This window comes from Cervus elaphus, chromosome 1 (genome assembly GCF_910594005.1).
Source record: "Cervus elaphus chromosome 1, mCerEla1.1, whole genome shotgun sequence".
Classification (NCBI taxonomy): Eukaryota; Metazoa; Chordata; class Mammalia; order Artiodactyla; family Cervidae; genus Cervus; species Cervus elaphus.
In genome coordinates this window covers 37668907-37693966 of record NC_057815.1, presented here as the reverse complement: position 1 = coordinate 37693966, position 25060 = coordinate 37668907, and the positions used below count along the sequence as shown (strand labels likewise).

The 25060-nt window shown below is 51.6% G+C and overlaps 1 protein-coding gene across 24 annotated transcripts in view; it reads right to left on the bottom strand.

The window, feature by feature from the left end:
* Positions 1 to 3415: 3415 nt before the first annotated feature.
* The window catches only part of NCAM1 (neural cell adhesion molecule 1), a 346316-nt gene continuing 324671 nt past the window's right edge, over positions 3416 to 25060 (bottom strand). For 5 of the 24 annotated variants that reach the window (XM_043899399.1, XM_043899369.1, XM_043899379.1 and 2 more), the window contains 4 exons: positions 22312 to 22489; positions 11812 to 12019; positions 9910 to 10026; positions 3416 to 6572 (listed from right to left, as the gene is read on the bottom strand). In XM_043899399.1, the coding sequence (XP_043755334.1) occupies positions 6461 to 6572; positions 9910 to 10026; positions 11812 to 12019; positions 22312 to 22489 (615 nt within the window). In that variant the 3' untranslated portion in view covers positions 3416 to 6460. Of the gene's footprint in view, positions 6573 to 8020; positions 8822 to 9909; positions 10027 to 11811; positions 12020 to 17388; positions 19743 to 22311; positions 22493 to 25060 lie in introns of those variants that run through there. The other 19 variants (XM_043899434.1, XM_043899458.1, XM_043899442.1 and 16 more) reach the window with 5 other exon arrangements.

Genomic DNA, 25060 nt, shown 5'->3' with positions numbered 1-25060 from the left:
CAGAGAAGCCTGGTGGGCTATATTCCATGGGGTCGCAAAGAGTTGAACATGACTGAATGACTTTCACACACATTTTTCAGTTTATTCGGCTCCAAATCCAGAAGTCATCCTTGATGTCGATCTCAGATCCACATCCATCACCTGTTTCTGTTCTTTTTACCTCCAGCAGAGCCAGAATCATTTGCCCACCTCCAAATGGAACCAGCTTATTCCACACACACTGTCTTGTCTCATCTACATTATGGCCTCCTAATTGATATCCTTGTTTCTTCTCTTGCCCTCCTGTGGTCTATTCTCTACCCAGCAGCCACAGTGACAGTTTTAAAACTTAAGTCATGTCAGGCTTCATTCAAAATTTTTTTCTCAGCCTTCCGTCTTGGTTGAAGAAAGAGCCATTCTAACCATAGTCCACAGACCTATGTGAGCTAGCTCTGCATACCTCTGACTTATTTCCTACGCTTCAGCCACTGCCACACAGCATCCCTTGCTCTTTGCTCCGGCTGAATAGACCTCTCTGCTCTTTATCAAACACACCAAGTAAGTCTTCACCTCAGGACCTTTGCACTTGCTGCCTGAGATACTTTGTTCAGATATTTGCATAGCTCAGTAGGTCACTTCTTTCAGGGCTGCTGCTCAGTAGTATCTTTTCAGAGAGGGCTACTCTGACTCCCCCCCTCACTTGGATTTATTATTGTCCATAGGACTTAGCACTCCCTGATTTAGCCATGATAGGCTAAATAACGCTGTGGTAGCAGATCCTGAGGTGACGTGGCTTGTAACATAAACGAACATCCAGTGGTAGGCTGGAGCCAACTTGTACTGAAGCAAGAGAGCCAGTTAAATTTTCAGGAAATCTGTGAGTCATAGATCATTATTAAGAGTTAAATTACATAAACTTACAATTAACATACTTAAGATGAGGCAATACATATTCAAAACACATCAGTTCTCCATCGTTTCAGTATTATCATTAGTGTATACAAAGTTTATTGTTATTATTATTCCATATCATTATGACCTCTGTGCTTGAGGTTATCTATGCTTCTTTTATTTGCATGTTTGGAATACTATACAATATGTGCTACTGTGTGAGGGTGCATGCTAAGTCACTTTGGTCGTGTCCAACTCTTTGTGACCCCATAGACTGTAGCCCACCAGGCTCCTCTGTCCATGGTATTCTCCAGGTGAGAATACTGGAGTTGGTTGCCTTGCCCTCCTGACTCAGGGATCGAACCTGCATCCGTTAAGTCTCCTGCATTGGCAGGCAGATTCTTTACCACTAGCGCCACCTGGGAAGCCCCAAGCTACTGTGCATCTCTACCTATTCCTCATCCAGTGATGACATGTTGGAATCAGTCATATTGGGAATATTTTCACATTCCTGAAATCAACAAATGCTACAAATCAAGGTTTGATTGCTTTTGTGTCTCTCTGTGTGTGTGCTTTTCTAAACTTAAAGAAGTGATGGGAAAAATATTTATGATGCAGATTAAACTTTAAAGTGTCATGTCTGCAGCCATTACACTCTGAATAGCGAAAATTGAAGCAGTATTCAAAAACTTACACCTGATTTGGCAAAGAGGTTGCTCACTGCTGATGAACGAGTGAAGTTCTGACTCATAGATCTTCATTGTGTCACTTTCATCTTACTTGTTAACATAAATGAATACATCAACCGACATTTATGTTGGAACTATGCTCATCCATCAGTTGCAACCACAGGTTGATTATGGATACAAGACTTCAGCAAAAATAAACCAAAGCATCTGTATTGATTGGATACATGGCATTTCAGTAGAGTACTGTGTGCATTACTATTGTAAATTGATTATGTCAATAAATTTATAATAAACACACACACATGCCCCATACATGTATCCCCCCTCCCCTCCTTCTTTGGAGAGCTGGTTGTTAGACATTTACTGGGTTGATTGCTCATGAATGTTACAGGTCCATCATGGGCCTCGCTCTGGGGCCAGATAGTGGCACTTGCACCACGTGCAGAGTTAGCGGGGCAGGGGAAGCGGGCCACACTCAGACCCACTGGCTTTCAAAGGCTCCGTGTAGAAGCGACATGCACTTCCCTGTTCATATTCCACTGTCAGGAGAGAGCCGCGTGGCCACGCCTACTGTAAGTGAACAGAGAAGCACGATTCTATCGTGTGCCCGGAAGGAGGGGGAGACCTGGAACGCCCGTGCACAGCCCCATGACCCCACGGTACATTAGCGCTTGTGCGTGTACCGTGTACCCACAATGAATGAACGTCACACTGGAGAGTGTTTTGTCTCCTGTGGTCTCTTGAGACACTCAAAATGTATTTAGCGAAGCTGAGAGGAGACTGGCCTGAAGGAGGAAGTTTCGAAGTAGCCCTCATGGATAATGGAGAGTCATCCGAATCTTGAAAAGCAATGTGCTCCTTTCATCCCTCAGCATACTATATGCAGCTGGAAATTTGTGACACGGGAAGCCACTCAGATGCATGTGGCTCTGTGTCCTTTAAACAGGCCCTATGGCCAGAGAAGGAGCAAACCCTGGGGGTGACGTCAGACTGACCCAGGCTGGGACCAGGGTGAGGCCCACAGACATCAAGGACCGTATCATTCAGGTTGGTGCAGGTAGAGGGCCAGGCCTCAGAAGTTAGGTTTTGCCCCCTGGGTTCTTTGCTGGTCTCACCTCCTCCTGGCCCTCGGGCCAGCTCTTCTCTAGGAACTGCTGCTTCCATAGTTAAACAGATAATCCCAACCCTACCGGCTGCTTCTTCCCAACACAGCCACATGGTAGTGTAGGCAAGGGAATTCTGAGGTGAGGCAAAGTTTTCTTCACTCTCTGGCTCAAAGGCTTCATTAAATCCTGGGGGCTGAATTAAGGCTCCGAGTGCTGAGCGGGATGACAAAGGTAATAAGCAGGGGCATTATATGTCCTAGAAGTCTCAGGTGTCTACCTCAGGTTGGCACCTTGGGGTTTAGGAGTGCGCTGTGACCCCAGGTGGGTTTGCTGTTATCACACACCAGGGAGGCAGCCGTGCCTTCACTTTGTTGGCTATCTACCATGTGCCAAGGCTTTCCTACATGGCGCTTCATTGCCAGTACCCACGTCTACCAGTCTTGGCATTTCCTATTTGTCAAAAACGGAAACTGAGTCTGGGGGAGATTAAGTAACTCTTCCGATGTCAAAAGGAAAGTGGCAGAACCAGGATTTGAATGAAATCTTTCTGACTCTGATATCTGGTCCTTCTCAATGAGGATGCCTCCATCAACCTGTGAGAAAAGACTAGAAACCCAATCATTCAGGCAACACAAACTCAGGACCCTGGGTTTTACTGGTGTTAAAAAACATACCAGCGTCATTTCCACATTTAATTCACATGACAAACGTCCCTTGACTTGAAATAAATTCCAGTTGGACCATAACAGCTTTTTTTTTTCTTTCAATTTTTATTGAACACAAGTATTCTGACAGAATGCAAAGTCAAAATTCTCAGTTAGTACTCAGTATTTACACCAGTGAGAATGGAAACAAAGGTGGTATCGATGTTTCACTTGGTAAAAAGTTTGTAACAAGAGAGAAGGCCCCCGAAGTCGGGAATGCTGGGTAGAGATGTTAATGGAGATCTGATAACCACCATCCAGAGAGACAGCCTAGAGTGAAAACCGGGGAGTTGGAAGGCTCCATAGAAAAGTGTGAAAACCGCGTTCCACTTCAAAGCTGCATTATATACACTACGGCCCTTCAGGGTTCGGAGGCCCCACGCGTGGCACCCGAGTGCCCCTCTGGCAGAACCTGGCCACGCCGGTCTTTATGTGAATACATATGTATGGCACATACACATATAGACACATAGACAGTGGAAACTGGTAGGGTGATCCCTCCTTCAAAAAATTAAAAAAGGAAAACTATAAGCTTTTATCTCTTAACATAAAAGATACAACGTCTTGAAAATAAAGCGACTCCCTCTATGATTTTAGAGAAAGCATTGCTCTGATTTGTTTTTTATTTTTCAAAGAAAGGAAAGCTCACGCATGCAGAGACAAATCTACGTGTGACAGGGGAGAGGCAGAACAAAAGGCTGGCAGAGTTTGGGGTTCCAGCAGAGCTGGGATCTGGGGAGCGGGTGGGTGGGGAGTCAGCTGTCCTGGGCCAGGTTATCTGAGGGTCGACCATACCTCTTTCTCCTCCTAACCACCAGAATCAAAATCAGTTCACTTGACCACAACCCCTTAAAGAGAGATGCACAGTCTCAGTGAGGTATAGTGTGGGCTTGGCTGAGGTGGTCGAAGCCATTACCATCCCAAGATGAGGAATCGATTCCACTGACAACCTGGGGAACCAGAGGAGCGCACCCACCACTCCCCGCTGGGCCCTCCCTTCTGTCTCAGACGCCCAGGAGCTCCCATCTGCTGCGTGCTCTAACCACTGTCTCCGTCCTGGGGGCCTGTGCATTTGAACCAAAGATTGGTACAAGCCCTAAGGTCAAAGGGCCAGACCTGTGTAGACCCGGATCCTCCATTTCCATCCCCAGGAGCTGAGAAAATGCAAAATAACCCCACACTGAGCAAATGACAAGACCATTATTTTTCACAGTTTGAAATAATCTAGCATAGCGCCACTGACCAGGCTGCAGAAGTGTCAGAACACGGGGGAGAGTGGCCCACAGAACGGACGCAGAGGGGGTCTTGCCACCTCACCTCTGGCTGCTTCCTCTGTACCTTGGGAAAGGTACCCGCAGAGTGCTCATTTCTGTTGACTTAGCATCATCTTCATCATCATCATCATTTCTATTTCATTCTTTGTTTAAAGGCTTCAATTCCTTTTAAGAGTTATTTTTTGTTTCCTGAATGTTTTTTTTTTCTGAACTATCTGCTATACCTTCCACAACCAAACTATGTTGAAGTTTTATTTCAATACTATGACAAAAACACGTTTCACACTAAAATATTCACGCATCCACAGTGCACAAGCTTGCAGTTCTAAAGTAGAATGAGGAAAAAAAAAGCAAAATTTCTATACAAAGGGCTGGCTTTTCCCTTCTCCCCCCTCCCATCCCCCTTAAAGTTTCTGTATTTTTTTTCCCCCCACTTGGTTTCCAATCCAGGAAAAGTTGTCTTATGACTCCAGACAGCAGGTTGGTTTTTTTTTTCTTTTGTTTCTACAAATGCTGCCTAAGTGAACAGAAGGCTGATGTTATTTTACTTCAACAGATTTCCAAAAAAAGACACTAATTCCCTGAAGCACACATGCTCTTCCGCTCAAATCTAGATTCTGGGCTCAAAAGGAAATTGTATGTATATATTTTATTTGGCTTTCTACAAAAAAGGGGATGTTTGGGGTAAAAATGTGTGTTCACCAAGACCAGCCCCGACTATACAATCTTCTCTGCTTCATTCAACAAAGCCTAAGAGTCCTTCAAAAGGAAGGGTGGGGATGCCTGGGGAGCAGATCCTTTTCACAGATACGGGCAGGTGGTCGCTAATCAGAAGTGGTCTAACCCCCAAGGAAACAAAAAAAAAAAACGGAACCGAAAACCCAAAAGCAAAACCGTTCCAGAACGAGATGGATTTTCACCTGAGTCACACACAGGCAAAAATTTCAAATCAGAAGGCGGGGAAGAGCCACTGTAAACAATTAGATTTTGTAAAGTTGTCCTGGGAGGATCCTACACCTCTAGGCAGTATTTGTAACTTAAAAAAGAAAAAAAAAAGGCAGCTATTTTACATGGACATCGAAACACAACTGAAGTCAAACATTTGTCAACTTGTAAACACTGGAAAGCAAAGTTGGCAGAAAGAAAAAAAAAAAAAGGAGAAAGAAAAGAAATCCGAATACTGCAAATTGAGATCTACCCCCAGAAGCTGCATTTGGCATTCTTCCTACAAAACAAGAGTCTATGTGGGAATTGAATTCAGCTAGGAAGGGGGACACACTTTGCATACTGAACAAATACAAAGTGAACAGAAATTATAACTTATTTATGAGGTTTTACAGAGTTCAAACTTGACTGAAAGTAGAAAAATAAACTTGGACTTTGTTCATTCGGTTAGTCTTAGCGTCTGGAAGTTATTTCTCTGAACCCGGTCTGTGCCGGTTCGGCAACACCAAAATCCTGAACCTAGATTCTTTTTTCTTCTGAGCTTCCTAGATTCTTAATTTGGGGTCCTTTTGTTTGATTTTTAAATGGTTTCAGGGAACCGAGTGTCCTAGTTTGGCTGTGGGTTTCACGTTTTTGTCTCGTTTTCTTACAAGTGAGTGCGCAACAAAGGAACCCTTTCTATAAATCTACAAAAAGGAGATCCCATGTTGATCTGCTTAGTTTTTTTTTTTTTTAAAGGCAAAAGACACTAGAGGAATGAGATGTGTGTGCGTGTATGTGTGTGTGTGTGTGTGTGTGTGTGAGATATTGGAGATGCTCTGGTGAAGCTGTGTCACTTTTTATTTTGATCTTTGCTGGTGTCTCGTCACCCATCACGCTTTGCTCTCGTTCTCCTTTGTTTGTGTGGCATCGTTGGGGACCGTCTGGACTTCGGCTGGCGCTGGCTTCGTTTCTGTCTCCGGCTTTGCTTCTACGGGACCCTTCCTGCGGAGAATTGGGAAAACAGCACTGAGATCACGGTCTGCCGTAAGCCACCCTCCAGCCAGTCCCTCAAAAGAGCACTGGACTCCAACTTCAGCTGCATGTCCGGATCACCTGGAGCCCGTGAAAATCACTGACCCGGGGCCGTGTCCCCAGAAATCCTGGTCTCCTGGGTCAGAATGTGGTGACTTTTAAAAGCACCCAAGTGGTTCTAGATGTGCAGCCAAAGCGGAGAGCCGATGAATCAGAGGAAGGTGCCCTTCTAGCCCTGGCCTGATGTGGGGGGGCTCCAGCTTTACCTGGAGTGTGGAAGTGTGTCGGGAGCAGCCTCCTCTCACCCTGCTGCTGCAGCAGCAGCTGCCCAGCTTGGTCTAAACGATGCGTGCATTGGGCTCCCCGGTACCGATTCCAGGGGACCCTCTGCAAACCGCCTGGGCCTGCCTGTCTGCACTCCCACCGCGCTGTGCTCTGCCTTTCCTGGTGATCCCTCTGTAGGGCTTTCCCCTGGCAGGATAAGCAGATGCTGTTTGTTACCACGGCAGTTTTCCATGGGAGTCTGGTGAGAGGCTGGGGTGGGCTGCCAGGCTCCAGGGGAGCTGAGTGGGGTTGGGTGGGCAGGGCCGTCCTTTTATTTCCCTACAGCTCCTGGTGAGGGTCCCCCGTCACTCTGGGTGGCAGCACCCCAGCTTATCTGGGAGCAGCCAAGGAGCCTCTGTAAAAACCTCCATCTGACTCAGTCGATCCTGGCTCCAGTCAGTCCCTAGAGTGAGAAGCTGGTCTAAGGGCGCACCAGAGGAGACTCAGACTCCAGGCCCAGCTGGTGCCCCTGCATGCTGGCCTCACATTTAAGAAACCTGTACGCTGAAGGACCTGGCCTTGAACTTGGGAAACCTGGCCCTCATTCAGGGCTTGGGAGCTTGAGTCTCCTGAGTCACTTGGGGCAGGAGAAGCAGAAGCAGGTGGGTTGGGTGTGTGGGCGTCCGGGCTGGGGTGTCTCGGGGGCTTCTGGATTTCCTACCCACCCCCCACCCCCCAAGCCTCGGGGTCTGCCTCTTCACTGCCTGGACCACCGTGCCATGCTGGTGGGGACTTGGCCTTGGCCCTGGATGACACCCCGCACGTGGGCCCTAGGGTGGCTGATCAGGGCACCGTGGCCTCCTTAGCTCACTTCCCAAGCTATGCTCATCAGCGACCCAAATGCAAGGGCTCCTCCGGGGACAAGAGATGCCACCGCTAGGATGATAAGGATAAAACGTAATTAACACGGCCTAATTAGTAAGCAGGCGGCTGCCTGCCTGTCGCCCGCTCTCTGCCTTGGCCCAGCCCCTGGCTGACGGTCGCCTCCGAGAAGCCCTGGATGAGGCTGCAGACACAGCTAACAAGGAGGACACAGCACAGACGCACACCACCACGGACACCACCCGAAGACAGCGGACAGAGAGAGGCCGTACTCGGTCTTGGCTGGTGCAGGCAGAAGAGAGCCGTCGGCCGTGGAAGGAGCAAGCTCAGAGGCTTGTCCACTGGCCCCAGCGGCGGGAGCAGGAGAGCCCAGGGCTGCAAAAACATCCTTGGCAAGGTCAATATCTGGGGTCTTGAAGTTCCCTTCGTCCATTTTAAAGTCCTCGCCCTGGGCAGGGTTTGTGGTGCTGACGGAGGCCGCCTCGCTCTTCGGGCTGGCGAGGGCCCTGGCGGCCTCCGGTGGGCTCTTCGAGGCGCCGGGCTGGGTGGGCTCGGGGTCCGGACCTTTGGTGCCGGGAGCCTCCTGCTTGGCCTGGGGGGCTTCCGGGGCAGGGGCCGTCGGGGCTGCTGCCAGGGGACTGGCTGCCGACGGGGAGACGGCCTTGCTGGCTGGAGGGGCTTTGGGGGCCTCGCCCGCGCTGGTCGGGGCGCTGGGGCTGAGCACGGCCCCCTGGTTGGCCAGCACGCTAGAGGACAGGTTGCTGGCGGCTGGGGCCGGGGTGGGAGGGTCGCTCAGGTCAACAAGGGGCGCGACCTTGGGGGCTGGGGCCGGGGCCGGGGAGGCGGCAGAGACGCCGGACCCCTTGGACGGGGTGGCCTGGCCGGCGGGCACAGAGTTTGAATCAGGGGTGGCCGCGACCGGGGGGGCGATACTGGAGGTCAGGGTGGTGGTCTCACTGGTGGGGCTGTTCTGAGCAGTGGCAAAGGTTTCGGTGATAGTGTCAGAGTTAGCGGTGACGGTGGTGACAGAAGGCAGCATGTCCTCGACAGTGGCTGTGGTGTCAGCAGGCAGCCTGCGGGGAGGACAGGAAGTAGAAGAGATAGACAATGAAGCTGAGACAGACAGAGAAGCCAAGACAGGGCGGAGGCCAAGGCAGGGGCCGAGGGCGGGCATGCGGGGACGCACAGGCAGGACACAGGCCCACAGAGAGAGGAGGACGTGGGAGGCAGCACAGGCCCGGGCGGGCAGAAGAGGACACAGGCGACGACAGAGAACGTGGCACCTGGCGGGGGCCTCTCGCCTTCCTCCCTGCCGACTCCCCTGCCGCCTGCCTGGGGCTAGCCTGTCCCTACATCTGCAGCGGGCCTTGCAGAGCCCTGTCACGTCCCGGCCCGGGGAGAGGCCAGCTGAGCTCAGCGTCCACCACCTCGGGCATCCGAGGTCCCTGGGGAATCGGGCCCAGCCGCCCCACAGAGAGGGGCTCCGCGTGGCCCCTCAGGGCTGGGGCGCTGTCCAGCCAGAGATTCTGCGCTTCCATCAAACTCCATTCCCTTTAAACCCACGGTACCCACGACAGCCTGGCGTTCATGACACCCAAAGCTGGGCGTGCCTTCTGACTGAGGGTCCTCAAGGCTTAAGAGACCAGCAGGGCCAGGCTTTTCCAGGTCCCCAGCTTCCCTCACCCTTTTAGGAAGAAAGGCAGAAAACCCTAAAATTCTTGGAAATCCTAAACAGAATCTGCTAAGCTCTCTCAGTGACGTTTCAATCTGCTAAGCTCTCTCAGTGACGTTTCATCTCCTTGAGTCATTTCCGGGGGGGGTGTGTGTGTGTGTGTGTGTGACCCGGGGTGTGTGTGTGTGTGACCTGGGTGTGTGTGTGTGTGTGTGTGTGTGTGTGTGTGTGTGTGTGACCTGGGCCCAGGGTCTAGGGATCCCACTGATGCACAGAGCTCTTTAAGGTCACCCACAGTCACCCAGATAGGACCACGAATGCCTCCTCTCTGAGGAGAGTGGGGTCAGGCATTCCTAGCCCAGGACTCCAGAATTCTGGCCGGTGATGCCGGGCCCGGAGCCGCGGGCGGGAAGTGCGGAGGTGTGGGTAGGGCGCTGAGGTGGGTGTGGGGCTCTGCCAGGGGGGGCCCGGCCCCACCCGCCCACGTACTCAGGCTCCGTCAGCGGCGTGGTCTCGTTGGGCTCCGTGTGTTTCCCTCCGTCGTGGTTCGGGGTCCGCTCCTCCTCCGTTCGCACCTCCACGATGGGCTCCTTGGACTCGTCTTTCCTGTGGAGAGAGCGCTGCTGGTTCCATCCCGGGGAGCTGGGGGAGGCAGGGGGCTCCCAGGGAACCAGCCACACTCGGGTACCTGCGCACAGCCCCAGGCTGGCGGGGGTGCGGTGCATCCAGAGCCAGAGCCCAGGGCTGTATCTCAGCCCCCGTTCCTGCCAGCTGCGTGACCCTGGGCACCTCACCTGCTCACCCATGCCTGTGTCCTCACCTGCTCACCCATGCCTGTGTCCTCGCCTGTAAATGTGGCAAGTACAGTCTCTACTTGCCTAGATGTTATGAACATTAACTGAGACAATGAATATAAAGTACTGAGGAAAGCACCTGTCACGGATTAGTGCTCAAGTCATCTATGTGTGTATACATGGTAAATACATATATGCATACCTATGTGTATATGTACGAATGAACAAGTATATCATGTACGTACACGTGTAAGTATATATAAGTATACACAAGTCTATGATGCATGTATATATATAAGTATACATAAGTATGTGCATATTTAAGTATATGTACATATATATACATTAGGTAAAAATATACATGAACACCTGAGTATATACATGTATATGATACATATATAAGTATATGTATATGTAAGTTTGCACATGTACCTATATTTGTAAGTATATGTAAACATGCACACATATATGTATATGTAAGTATGAATATGATATATGTATAAGAATGTGCACATGTAAGTACACACATGTATACATGCGTGTGTCTACCTGTATGGACTTCCATGGTGGCACAATGGTAAAGAATCCCCCTGCCAATGCAGGAGACTCGGGTTCAATCCCTGGGTTGGTAAGATTCCCTGGAGAAGGGAATGGCAACCCACTCCAGTGTTCTTGCCTGGAGAATCCCCCACAGAGGAGCCTGGTGGGCCACAGTCCACGGGGTCACAAAATAGTTGGACATGACTCAACTTCCTAAGAGACTAAACAACAACAATGTATGCGTATATGATGCATGTACATGCACATGCTGTAGTACATGTATGTGATGTATATGTATGCAAGTACAAACACATATGTGTATGAGTAAGCATGTATATTGGAGAAGGCAATGGCAACCCACTCCAGTACTCCTGCCTGGAAAACCCCATGGACAGAGGAGCCTAGTAGGCTGCCGTCTATGGGGCTGCACAGAGTTGGACACGACTGAAGTGACTTAGCAGCAGCAAGCATGTATATGATGCATGTAATAGTATATGTGTATGTACACGTATGTGTATACACAGTGCCTGGCATGGGGTGGTGCTAACAACCTATTGCCTTGCTCTGTCCTTTCTGACCTTGCTCTGGCTCAGCCCTGCCTGCCGACAGTCTGTGAAGGTTCCTCTATTTGGCTCAAGATATGTTTCTCCAGAGATGCTGGAGCACAGCTTCTGTCTGGATCATCCTCCAGGAGGACAGGCATTTTCATCTGTTTTGCTCACTGCGTTCCCTAGCACTTGGCGACGGCGCCATGCCCACAGCAGCTGCTGCTCCGTAAATATCTGGTGAGTGACGGGGGCATGGATGGCGGCAAGGCAAGTGGGTCTCTCCACGGCAGCTCCCCTCCAGGCTAGGCTCTGACCACACCCCTCATTTTGATTTACATAGGGAATCTCTATGAGATTCTAGATGTGGGGTTGGGTTCAGGTGTCTGCTTTTAACATTTCTCTAAGGCCTCACTTCCCTTGGGGCTTGTAATGGGAAGGCTGAGGTGGCTCCCTGACGGGGGCCCCGGCCTGGGTGCTTAGCAGTGGCGGGGGGGCAGGTCTGCACTCACGAGAAGGCGGCTTTGCCCTCCTCCATGTCCTTGCCCTTGGCTCCGGGCCCGGCTTTGCCACACAGGTTGACGGCGATGCACATGAGCAGGCCACACTTGTTCAGGAAGTAGCAGGTGACGTCCACGGCCACCAGGAGCAGGACGAAGGTCACGACAAGGATGCCCACGATGGCGCCAGTGCTCAGGCCCGAGGTGGGGCTGCCGTTGGCTTGGGTGGGAGGGAGAGAGGGATGGGGGTGGTTAGTACCTGCAGATGCAAACCCGGACCTGCAAAGCAACAGCCCTGGGGGTGGGGTGGAGCCCGCTGGACGGCCACAGCATTTGTGTCCAGAATGCCACCGTCCCTGGGCCTTTTGGGGGTTGAGACATCAGGGTCTCTTCCTATCTTCAAGACAGAGGAATGGCAGCCTGCTCTCAGACCAGGGGACGGGGCACAAGGCAGCCACCAGCCCGGACAGGAGCCCAGACTCGCACCATGTCTCCGCCTCTGGTCTCAGCCTGCACTCGGCTGGTCTCCCCGGGAGCCCTGGGAGCTGCCCGGGACAGGGTCCCAGATAGGGGCAGAGGGTCTCAGATGGGGGAGTGGAGGGTCCCCAGGGCTCCTTTTGGGCTTGTGGGGATGTCGGGGACAAGATGCCCCATGCCTTCCTGCTCTTTAGGAATTGCTCCAGAGGATCTTGACTTTGGACCACACCTTCCTTCACTGCACTAGGAAGATGGATGAAGCCCCCCTGCTCTGGAGACATGGGGGTCTCCCCAGGCCCACTGGGAAAGGTAGAAGGTCTGGGAATACTCACCATCTGGGAGCCAGGCCAGCTTGGATTAGACTTCTGGAAACCCAGCAGACTCACCCAGAGATACACTCCCCCCGCAAAGGCAGGCTCACTCACACGGGACACGTGCCCACCACAAGACAAACGCACCGTCTCACATTCGAGCAATGCCCAGCATCCCTGCTCTGGCTGGACCCACTCGAATGACCACCTCTGTGTCTTACTCCCTGGTGTCCCCCTAGAATCCTCCAGGGCCCTGGGCTACTCGTGGTGTCACAGAAGGACCCCAGGCTCAGCTCCAGAGCACCTCCTCTGGTTCGTGCTAGGTGCCTGCAGTGAACCCCGGATTGCCTGGGGGTTCCCACCAGCTTTAGAAAGGCAGAGGCTGTGCTGGGGGGAAGCAAGGGCCCATGCAGAGCTCTGTGGAAGCCAGTGTGGAACCATGGCCTCAGACTGAAAAGTCTGTTTCACTTTCCTCTTCTGGGAGGACAGGGTTCCAGAAGGACAGCAGCGTCATCCCACCACCAGACCTTGTCTGAAGCTTCCTGTGTCCTCCAGACCCACTGGGATGACCCGTCTGTGGACTGGAGGCAGGAACTGTGGCCAACACAACCTGGGTCTCCCTGGGCCTTTGCCTGGGGGGCTGCCGGCCACATCACATGCCAGTTCACGGAAGGAACAGGTAACCCAGGGTGACGGAGATGGAACACATCCTCTTTCTGCACATGGTCTGTGTTCCTGTGCCCCAGAGCCCTGCTCAGGAACGGTGGGGCTCCTTCAACAGCTGTCCCATCCTGATGGTCCTTATTCCTAACTTCAATTCAGGGTCTGGGCCACTGGCCAAGCAGCTAAGAGACGACCACTGACAACCTACTTTCTGCACCAGAGGAGCCGCCTAGGATCTTGAATATTTTGGCCTCCTTTGCTTCCCAGCCCCTCGCCAGGCTCTCCCACTGGCCCCTTTCAACCCAGGACTGAGACATGGCCTATTTCTCAGGAAGACCCGAGTCTGGCGACCACCTCCACACTCAGGGCACCCGGCTCTGGTCACTCTGTCTCTAGGCTTCAGCAGCAGGAAATCGACCATGGGTCCCTACGGTCAGCTAGAGCTGATCTCCCCAGCACCACACCGTCCACTCTACCTCTCCAAGGTGCTCACACATCCACACACAAAAGGAAAGAAACAGCAATGCAGGCCTTGCTGGTCTTCAGAATCCCAAAGCTGCTTCCCCGAACAAGAAGAAATACGGCCTCGCGTTTCCTCCCCACCCCGTGACTCAGGGCTGGAGCCCACTGTGGTTTCCTGACCTCTGTACCCAATAGGTGTTAACTGTCTACTTCCTGCAGAAGGAGCCTAAGGTATTACTGCAGGGAAAGAATGTCTGTACTTTTGGACTCAAAGCCCCTAACACCATGTTCTGAGGTTGATACATAAATATAGTTTTAGGGGACTAGTCACGTCTCTAAGGAAGGAAAACAAACCACCGCAAAGTGGTCTGTGTGGGAGAGGCAGCCATTATCCACCCATGCCCTGGGCTCGGCAGACCCTCTGGAGGGCTGCATGGCTTGGAAGGCCAAGGCCAACATCACAAGACGTTTGGGGAAGGGCCAGGAGGGCAATAAGACTGACATAAAACAGAAGGCAGGGCAAGAGGTCTTTCCTCTCAATTGACATAAGATTCAAATTGCTTTCCCTGGTCTAATAGGTCCCATACATGCAGTAGACTCTCCCACGCCTCTGACCATCATAACTCAGGGCACTTTCTACCCATATCTACCACATTACTCTGTTTTATCCCCTTCTTGACTTTCCAGGTGACTTAGTGGTAAGGAATCTGCCTGTAATTCAGGAGACGTGGGTTCAATCCCTGGGTCAGGAAGATTCCCCTGGAGAAAGAAATGGCAACCTACTCCAATATTCTTGCCTGGAAAATCCCATGAACAGAGGAGCCTGCTGGGCTACAGTCCATGGGGTCACAAAAAGTTTCAGACACAGCGACCAAACAACTATTTAGTGACTAAACAACAATTCCCTTCTTACTACTATTTCCATCTGCCATTTTCTGTTCATTGATATGAACAGATTTTTTTTTTTTTTCCACACCATGCAGCATGCAGAATCCTGGTTCCTGGACCAAGGATTGAACCCACACTCCCTGCAGTGGAAGTGCTGAGTCTTAACCAATGGACGACCAGGGAAATCCCCATTGATGTGCTTTTTATGTGGCTGCCCCACCCTCTAGAATATCCTAGCAGGCATATTTGTCTCTGAGTATCTCGTCTCCCTGGAAAGTAACACAACTCAACCTACAAGAAATGTTTACAGAATATTTGCTGCACAAATGAGCAGTGTTTAGCCTTGGAGATGAGAACTCTGCCTCTAAATACTTAAAGATATGTCACGAAAAGGAAGAGGTAGTCTCAACCTGGGCCCCCAGTGGATGGAAACGAAGCAGGTAGCAGGCAAACTTCAGCTCATATGAGAAAGAACTAGCAAATAAGAGGTCTTCAGACATGGTATGAGCTGCCTCGGAAGATGAGCTCCCTGTTGCCAGAGGCATTAAGCAGAGGCTGGAAGACCCCCTGGTCAGGATGCTATATCGCTCTGGCTGAGGTTCCCGCACTGGGCAGGGCCTGGGATAGGAGATGTTTTCAAGCCCTCTTTAACTCTAAGAGCCTGTCATTGCATGCTAGATGTCCTACAGTTCCCAGGAAAGGACGCTTCTCCTGCTAAGTTGCTTCAGTTGTGTCTGACTCTTTGGGACCCCACGGACTGTAGCCCACCAGGCTCCTCTATCCAGGGGGATTCTTTAGCAAGAATACTGGAGTGGGTTGCCAAGCCCTCCTCCAGGGGATCTTCCCTAGCCAGGGATCAAACCTGTCTCTTATGTTTCCTGCATTGGCAGGTGGGTTCTTTATGACTGGCACCACCTGGGAAGGCCCCCAGCACAGGATATAGGTTCCTTAATGTCCATTTCCTCCACAGTGTGTACCAAGTGGGACTTTTTCCTGTAAGACCGAAACACTTAGTCGGGCCCATCTTTATTCACAGATTCTTGTGATTTTTATCTCTAGTTGAAAAATAAATACCTTTTAGCATAATGTTTCTCCACTTGCAGCAAAATTCCTGGGGTGCTTTGTGAAGAATTCAGATTCGGGGGTTCACCCATTCTAGGAAATCAGAATCTCTGGGGTGAGGCTCAGGCTCAGGATTTGATCAAGCATCCCAGTGATTCTTATGCAACTAAGAGCTTGAGGACCACTGTTTTCTAGGTTTTTCTCATCCTTGCATTACGATGAGTAACAGTTGTTCCTATGACTCACCACTCAAGGATGAGCTGTGTAATCTTACCTGGTAGCCTTGACATTACTGATGCATTTGAAGGATGGAAAGAGAGCAAAGACTTATCCCCAAGGGATCACTCACTTTACCACTAAGAATCTAGACTTACAGAGGAAGTGAGGTGTCCCTCAAGCTGAAGAAAGGGTATGTGGTGCTTTTGCAAAAAAATGTAAATAAAGGCACCTTTTTGTTGTTTTAGTCACTAAGTTGTGTCTGGCTCTTTTCAACCCCATGGACTACAGCCTGCCAGGCTCCTCTGTCCGTGGGATTTCCCAGATGAGAATATTGGAGTGAGTTGCCTTGCCTTACTCCAGGGGATTTTCCCAACCCAGAGGTAGAGCCTGAGTCCCTCCCTTACATTCGCCTGCATTGGCAGGTGGAATATTTACTACTGTGCAACATGGCAAGCAAATAAAAGACAAACTGGGAATGGAAATGAAAGAGTATCCAAGTCAAGCCAACATTCATTACCTCTCAGTGGCCTTTACAGAATTGTTCAGTTCAGGAAACCAGAAGGACAAAGGTTATCTCCTACATATTGCTTAACATTTTACAAAAGGAAAAAGAAAACAACTTCTGAGGTCTTTGCTTGACCTTCCCCTGACCTCTCTGCATACAAAGAGTGCCTCTGGGGAGCAATTTCTCCACAACCTCTGGGCTCTGAGCTGCCCTGAACCTTGAGGCTATGATCTAGGGCTGCTCAGCAGCTGTGGTTCCTGGCCTGGGGGGCATCGGCTTGCCCAAGACTGAGACGTCCATGTGCCCACGCTCTTAAATGCCGCAAAATGAGAAGGCAGTCTCAGCCCTGGCAGATGACCCCGGGGCCACAGCCACTGTGCCCCAGGACGGCAGTGCAGAAAGACGTCCCCGTCTCCCTCCTCTGACTCTCGGGACCATTGAGCTGAGGTTCCGGTTCCCTCCTGAACACCTTACTTGTCTGCTTGTTCCTTCCTGGAGTCTGCTGAACAGATGGCTAGGTCTCGGGGCTTTGAGGAGGCATCCAACTAAGTGTGATTATAAACAGAGTAGGGTCTGCAAATGAACACCTTCTCTCCGATTCTGTCACCAGGTCACTCTGTGCAGCCTTTGATATGAAGTTGTAAAGGGAGCCGTGAAATCGGGAGAACGTGCAACAGAGTCATGTATCTGGTGGCTCAGAGCGTGCCTCTGACCCCAAGGTGACCTTCTCGGCTCTGCAAGGACACTTTCCCCTCCCCGTCTCCTAGGGGAAAGTCCAAGGAGGCAGGACCCCACACAGCAGCTCAGACTTAGGAGAGCTAAGAGAACCCAGCAGGGAAAAGCGACTCCAGCGGCTAGACCTCCACTCAGCGGGCTGTAAGTCTGGGGTCCCATTTAAAGGGTTCTCTGGGGATCAAAGTAATCCGTGGGGCCCTGTGAGTGGAGGTGAAGGACTCTGGCAGGATACACCATTATCAAATAAAATCCAAACACGCTGGTGAGTTCACATGAACTGTTATTTCCTTTAATAATGCAAAGGTGTAAACTTCATCAAGGCCTTGCTGATTATCTGCACAACAATGTTAGCATTCTTATTAGTAGAAAAACGTGATCCAAACCTGCCATATAAATACTCCAAAAATGAGGAGAGAAGCCCTGCAGCGTGTGGAGCGTGGGCAGCGCTGAGCCGGGGCGGGAGTGGCTGAGCGGGGTGGTGAGCGTGCCCTCCTGCAGAGGGAGCCGTCTCAGGGGCTGGGGGCCGCGGCCACCGTGAGAGAACTCAGCGTCTGGTGGGGTGGGTGTGCCCAAATGTTGCCTCCCGAAGGGCATTCCTTACAAACCATGAACCTGTAAGAATGGGCCCAATGCAAAGATGCCGGAGTTGCTTCAGCTGGGGTCTGTCTGGCCCAGATGAGCTGAGGGGACAGGTTCATGGACGTCAGGCTTTCCCACACTTTGGGCCAGATCCCTGCAGTCCCTTCAGAAACACTGGCTCGGGCCCTCACCTATGGGACTGGGATGGGCCCCCCTGGGTGAATATGTGACTTCCGCCCAAGAGGATATCAAGAGCAGGAGCCAGTGACGGGCCACTGTGTGAGGATCACCTCGTCCTCCTTTGCCCTCCGGATGGCGCTGGATTCTACGCTGGGCCTAGAGGCACGCGGGACTCTTTGCAATCCTCTCCTTGTGCCTAAGAGCCGTGTCTGCTCCTGCTGCCCCGGTGGGACTGGAGGTGGAGGACCCCAGGGGAGAGGTTTGTGGTGGGGCTGCAGGCCGACGGGGCTGGGGCGAGAGGCGCTGCCCGGCCTCGCTGATGGGCAGTGTGGGGCCTCCGGTGTCTGCACGTGACCCTCTAAACTGCCAGCGCCAAGGACACGGGCCTGTTTGTGCCCAGCGACTCGGGCAGCATTGCCCCGAAGATCATAGGCTCACAGTTGGCTTCCCAAAGGGAAAGGCTAGTCTTCAAACGTTAAAAAACAACAGAACTGAAAAATAAAGGAACCAAACAGAACAAAAACCAAACTTCTGTGGAGATGCTCAGAGATGAGATACGTGGAATGGTATGTGACCACAAGAAGGACCCCCGAGCACAGACACGGATGCTACGACTGGACTGGTGTCTCCACGGGGACTGTAATGAACACGCCCCACTTCCTCTCGTGGGCACGTGGGGGATGGGGTGTACCCCCAACAACAGGAGCAGCTGGCTCCTACCAAAATTTGAAACTTGTCACTGAAGCCACTGACCGATGGGGTGGTGGTGGGGTGGGCTTAGCGACACTCTGGAAATGGGACAGGCTTGCTGAGTTCTGATTCACTGATGCGCAGGGCCGGCCCTGCCTTCAGCTCTGCTGAGCATGTGTGGGGAGGGGCTGCGACTCAGGCCAGGTTCACAGCGGATGCTTCCGATGTGGGGGCCTGATGCTTAGGCAGTAGGGTGGGTCACAGCTGGACCACATCCGCCGAGACACGAGGTCCGGGGCTGATCTTTAGCCGGGCAGCAGGAGTCACCCCAAATGGGAGACACGACCTTCCAGAGCCCACAGGTGTTGGGCACATCCTAAAGAGTGTCAGGTGCTGGTTATAATACCAGGACCAAAGCGCCTCCCAGAATGCTGGATCAGCCCCAGAAAATACCTGATTAAATCGGAGTTCGTCCACTGCCTGGGCAACAGGGTGACTGAACTGTGCCCATCTGATCAGCAAAATGCTCTGGTGGATTGCAGTGGGCTTACCACGGGCACTGGATGTAAGCAAAGCCAACGACTCACTGAAGGGCAGAGGAGGCACACAGGGTTAGAGTGGGCACTCGGGGTGGTCTTAACTGTCGGACGCAAGCTCTAGATGGTACCTAGAAACCTTGCCCTGCTACATCATCTTCAGGTAAGAACCAAAAATGCGACCAGTAGCAGACGTGTAAAGACTTGTCTGTAAGTTTTTACGGACAAGGTTTTTACGTGTAAAAACCTAGCGTAATGGTTTTTATATATACAGAGTCTAAAGAAAAGAGCTCGCAACATTTTTATACTCTATGAAAAAAAGGGCAAACTCCGTATGAAGTGGCGCAAACGTATCTGTGGGTGGGAATAATATGTCTGGAGGTCCAGCTTGTTTTCAATTGCCAAACCTTCCTCTTCCACAGAGAGCTTGTTGGCGTGGCCATGGCAGTCCTGACAGATTCTTCCAAAGCGGTGTGGGGGGAGGCACTGATCATTCTCATAGGAACTGGGCTTTTTAAGCAAATTTAGATTTTTTTGTGTGTGTGTGTTCAAGTTCCTAACAGAGCAAGAGAAGAGTCACTGCAGAGAAAAGCAATGAGACAAAGGTGTAGGATGCGGAGGAGCCTCCCAAGGTCGCTGCAGGTGCCAAGCAATGGGTCCCCAGAGAGAATGTGGTTGTTTAAAAACAAATGTGGCAGTGGGGATGTCCCAGTGACGTCCAAGGTGGTATGTGCGACGACAGACACAGGAAGGGAGGGGGGAGGAGGAAAGAGGAGGAAGAGACAGAAACAGAGAAAAAAAAAATAGATAAAAAGAAAAAAAATTAGGTCAAATACAGAGAACGCAAGAATCCAAGGTTAATTCAACTTTGTAAATTAAGCTGACAAAGGTTAGAGGACTGAGTTCAGTGCGGTATTATCACCATAAGGCCAGTTCCGCAGCTCAGCAAGGCCACAAGCAGCACAGCAGGGTGAATTCGGGGGTTAGGGGTCAGCGAGCAAATGAAATTCAAGTGAGAGAACAGAAGCCTCCACGGTCAAGTATAGGAGTCTGATTAGGAAAGTGTTACCTTTGATAAGGGAGGTCTCTAAGGTACAGTCAGGAGCCTTCGGGTCTAGAGCTTTTGACACGTGGGGACAGAGATGTATCTGATCACTGTACTATGGGAAACAAACTGAACACCGGGACGGGGCTGACTTCTCAGCAAAACATCGGCCTCTTCTTCCTGCAGCACAAGCCCACCCCACGCCTGGCAGTCTTAAAGGGGACCTGGTTCTGCGCCTCTCACCTCCAGCGCCCGCTGACCACAGAATTCCACCATCAATGTACATCTCGTAATTCAGAGGCTTTATCCGCAGGTCCCAGAGAAGTCTTAACCAGGAAAGCTCTTGCTAAGACCCGTGCAGTAGAGCCTGGGGCCCTGGTGGGCGAGGTGAGCAGTCCCTCCTCTCCTTTAACTGGGTACCTGGGAGATTAGCCAGAAGGGCTCTGACCACGCCATGGGCAGGACTCAGGGGGAACTGGTCTCCCCAGAATTTCTGTATCTGAAACACAGTGGCCCCAACTTCTCCACCCCCAGGAGCTGATGCTGCTGGCAGTACCCCATCTGGGGACCCACCCAGCATGTCGGAATCACCGCCTATGGAGTCTTACCCGAGGAAATAGATGCCAGCAGGACTGTTTCACTGCAAAGGAATCACTTGGGCCTCTCACTCCCCCAGCTCCTAAGTGCCCCATAAGAGCCGAGCGGATCTGGACACGCCCACCAGACTGTCGATATCAGGGAAAAACTGACCCAAGAATGCAGAGACAGAAAGGGCAGAGGAAAGACAGGGCACCTCCGTTCGGACAGCCTGCGAAGCAGTGAGGAGAACCATCGCTTGCAGTCACACCCAGATCATCACAGACCATGTGACCAGTGCCTGCAGAGACACGCCCGCCCTAGCCTGTGCTGAGGGGTCTCCCTGCCAACACGGAGGGCAGGACCATGGACGCTTCTCATCTATGGCCACCAACTCCCTGGGGGCCTGCACACGTCTCTCAGACACACACACACACACATGTACAACCAAACATCCGGGAATCACACACTGATCTCATTTTTCAGCTGCTCAACTAACCCAGTGCCACACACACAGCCCTTTGTCACTACTGTGACATGTCCCTTCTGGCCTCTCTCCCACTGGGATAAGCGATCATGACCACTGAGCTGAGAGCTAGGGGGCAAGCACTCTGGACAGGACAGACATGACGGCGGCCAAATGAAGGCCACCAGGAGGTTGGGGCATCTTCCTATCAAACTTGGATGCTGCAGAGAGTTTTGGGGGCTCCCTCTACTAAGCTGCAGCTGTGTGTTCTATGCCCACCTCTCCTGCCTGTGGTCAGTATGTGGCTGGTCAGGAAAGCAGAGAGGGACGATGAACATCTCTTTCTGTTCCGTGGGATTTGGTCAATGAGTCTGGCCGTCAGCAGCAAGGTAGCTGGGCCAGAAAGCAGAACTCTCAGTTTATTCCTGCACTTGATTTGGTCCCGGATCCCTAGAGATGGATCTGCATCTCCTGGGAGAGATGCATCTCCCATCCTGGTCTCTAGCAGACTGGACTGCCTTTCACAGATGGGGATTTCCAGCATCTACGTTCTCCACTTGATCTGTTTCAAGTGGCTCCATTTAATCTTTGTGTCAATTGTGAGGCCCTTGGCAGAGAGGATTTTTAACTCACTGGGCACCATCTGTTCGTTCTCTTGGGCTCCCCACAGAAAGGAGATCTGGACCACGGTGGTGCAGGTAAGCAAGCATCAGACAGAAAGCGCTTAAAAACAGGTTCGTGGTCCTTGTATGAAATGGTAGATAGCAGATAAGGTCTCAGAAAAGGATTCTTCCTCAAACAGCATCCAAAGCTTGGCTGGAGCTGGGGCCTTTCCCACCCGAGGGGTTCCCACGGACTGGCTTACCATCAGTCCTCCAAGGCTGATGGAGGACACAGGACCTTTGCCCAGGAAGCTTGCCCAAGCCTTCCTGGGGGTCCAGTCCAGCTCAACCTACTGCATAGCTCCGTACAAAGCAAAACTAAGCTCTGCATGGGCAACCAATCATGAGGATGGCTGTAAGCAAGCGAGTTGTCAGGGCTATTCAGGCACATTAGGAGGTGCGGTGCTTGTGCATTAATTCAAAGCAGGAAACTCACAGAAAGCAGAGGTGTCATACCTGGGATGGCTGTGGGCTGGGCCGAGGTCCTGAACACAAAGTGCGCCGCCTTGGACTTGCCCTGCTGGTTCTCGGCCACCACATAGACCTCATACTCGGCATTCCAGTCCAGGGACTTGAGCATGACGTGGTCACTGCCAGATGGGAGTCTGATCTCTGGTTTCCACTCGGAGGAGAGCTTCTGGGAGAAACCGGCAAGAAAGATACAAGACACCAGAAAGCTTTAGGTGAAACAGCTGGTGAGACCAGCCAACAGGAGGAATGTAAGGGAGTCACTAAATATTGGGGCAAAATAAATAAAATAAAAACCAGCGGTAGGGCATAGTTTTTATTCTTCAGCAGCTTGAAAAACCTGAAAGTAAATGATCCTGCAGGTCAGAAGGTCAACTTTGGGGGCTTGCAAATAAAAACAGTGGCAGAGTGCCAGTGTGGCATGGGGCCAACCCTTCGATGCCCTGTCTGTCACCTTGAGGGCGTGCAGGGACCCAGGCTACACTCTGGAATGGTGGGCACATGTCCTAGGGATGCATGTGTGCTCAGCCACTCAGTCGTGTCTGACTCTTTGCGACCCTATGGAGCCTCCCAGGCTCCTCTGTCCATGGGATTCTCCAGGCAAGAATACTGGAGTGGACTGCCATGCCCTTCTCCAGGGGATCTTTCTGACCCAGGGATCGAACCTGAGGTTCTTAGGCCTCCTCCACTGGCAGGCGGGAAGCCCCATCCTAAGGGTGACCTAGAGGATAATCCGACAACTGTGATTCTTGTCCTGTTTTAGAATGTGGGTCACACTCAGGTGTGTGCTCACCTGCCTGACATGGGAACACAGCACAGATTCCACTTTTATGAAGAGCATTAAAAACTATCAGTTATGGAGCACCCGCTGCATACCAGGGCCTGGACTGAAGGCTTTCTACACATTTTCTCACTGCATCCCTACGACAAAACGTGCGAGGGCTTTGGCCAGGTCCTTACTAAAGCTGACGATGGGGAAGGGGGAGAGAGAACAGGTGACTTCCCAAAACCACAGAGGCAATCGAGCTGCGGGCAAGTGCCTCTGGGCCCAAGGTGGGGATGTATCCTCTCACAGGAGGGAGCGGGACACACACACCCGCAGGGAACAGGGTTTCTCTGTTCCATGCAGCGTGACCTGGCCTCTGAGACTGCAGCTGGAGGTGTTGCAGGTGTTGCTGGGGGTGTGGCTGTCAGGTCCAAGGCAGGGGCGCCTGCAGTGGCCAGCAGAGCACTCCCAGGACACAATTTCCGGCGCAAAGCTGGAGTTAGAGGGGACCCCCTTTTCGCGAACGTTCTTTCCAGTCCTATCCTACACATTTGCCGGTGAATTTGTTCTGGGTGGGAGGGCTTGACACACGTCTGCTGGATGATGGGCTGCTCCTGAGAAGAGCAGAACATGCTAGCAGTGTCCTCTGGAAGGTGAGCTAGCCTTTGGCTGAGGCTGGAGGAAGTTACATTACAGGAAAGCCAGCCATCTTCCAGGCAAAATGCTTCGTACCAGCCACAGAAATGCCTTTAGGGTCATGTTAGCACACGTGTCGTGGCCACGATAGTGTGGGGAAGATGCTGGAAGTGGGACTCATAACCTCTGAGTCTAACAGAAAGCCAGGTTACCTGCCTAAGGCTCTAAGTTAGTTCCTGAGAGAGTGAGCACGCGTCCCGTTTTAATGTAAAAACAAAGAAATTCAGCTGTTTGTCTTTTGTCCTCTTTCTCTGAAAGGCTTCTTTCCTTGGCTAACATCATTGCAAAAGAGACAGCCAGAATATAAAGCAGATATTATGTTACATAATAAATATTAATAATGTATAATAATTAAAATATTTAGCAACAATTGGGATTTTGAGGTGAAAGAGAGAGGATGGTTAACGTCAAAGCCTAACACATCCCAGTGTTTTGCCCCGGCTGTCTTTTTAAAGCAGACCTGCCCGGTACTGCCAAAATGACCCTTCTGGAACATTGACATCTGATGGGACCTTGTATGGAAGTATTTCCTGACCCAGCCTGCATGGTAGCAGTGGCTATTACAATTACCAAGTATAGAGTTTTCCCAGTGTCAGGCATGTTTCAGGTTCTTTGCTTGCACTCTAACCAAGCTTTACAACAACTCGATAAGCTATCCCCATTTTACCAATGGAGAAATGGAGGTGATGGACCATTGGGTGACCAACCTGGGGCACAGGCTACTAAGTGATAAGGCTGGAATTGGATTCCTTGTCTGTCTGGGCCACATCAGCCCAACAAGTGCCAGAGGCATCCCCCCACCACACTGTCCCCTTCCAGCGGCTTCCATGGGGCCACCTGCTCGGTCCTTGTATCCTATTCCACATCTAGGACATCACAGGGACCTCTCAGCCAGTGATGCCTCTGGGCCGGGCCTTACAGAAGTCAACTGAGGCTCCTCCCCCAGGTCAGGCTCCAACCTGGCCTTGCAATAAAGTCGGAGGGGGCTGAGTGACTGACAGGCGGCCCAGCAGCTGGGACATGTTCCCAGGGTGCGGTTGGGGGGAGAGCTGCACTGACTCTCTGCAAACCTAATCAGGTTAGGGCTCCCACGGTGCTTCCGTGGGGGCTGATCAAAAGGCAGAGAGGGAGTTAAGTCAAACTTTTTGGAAAAAGCCTTTCTTGGGTGCTATTTGAAGAAAGAAAACTCCGCTCAGGTTATTTTCTACTGTCAAGAAATCCTAGCAAAAGGCTATTTGCAATGCTCAGATGCTGTCTCTAAATCTCCCAGCAATC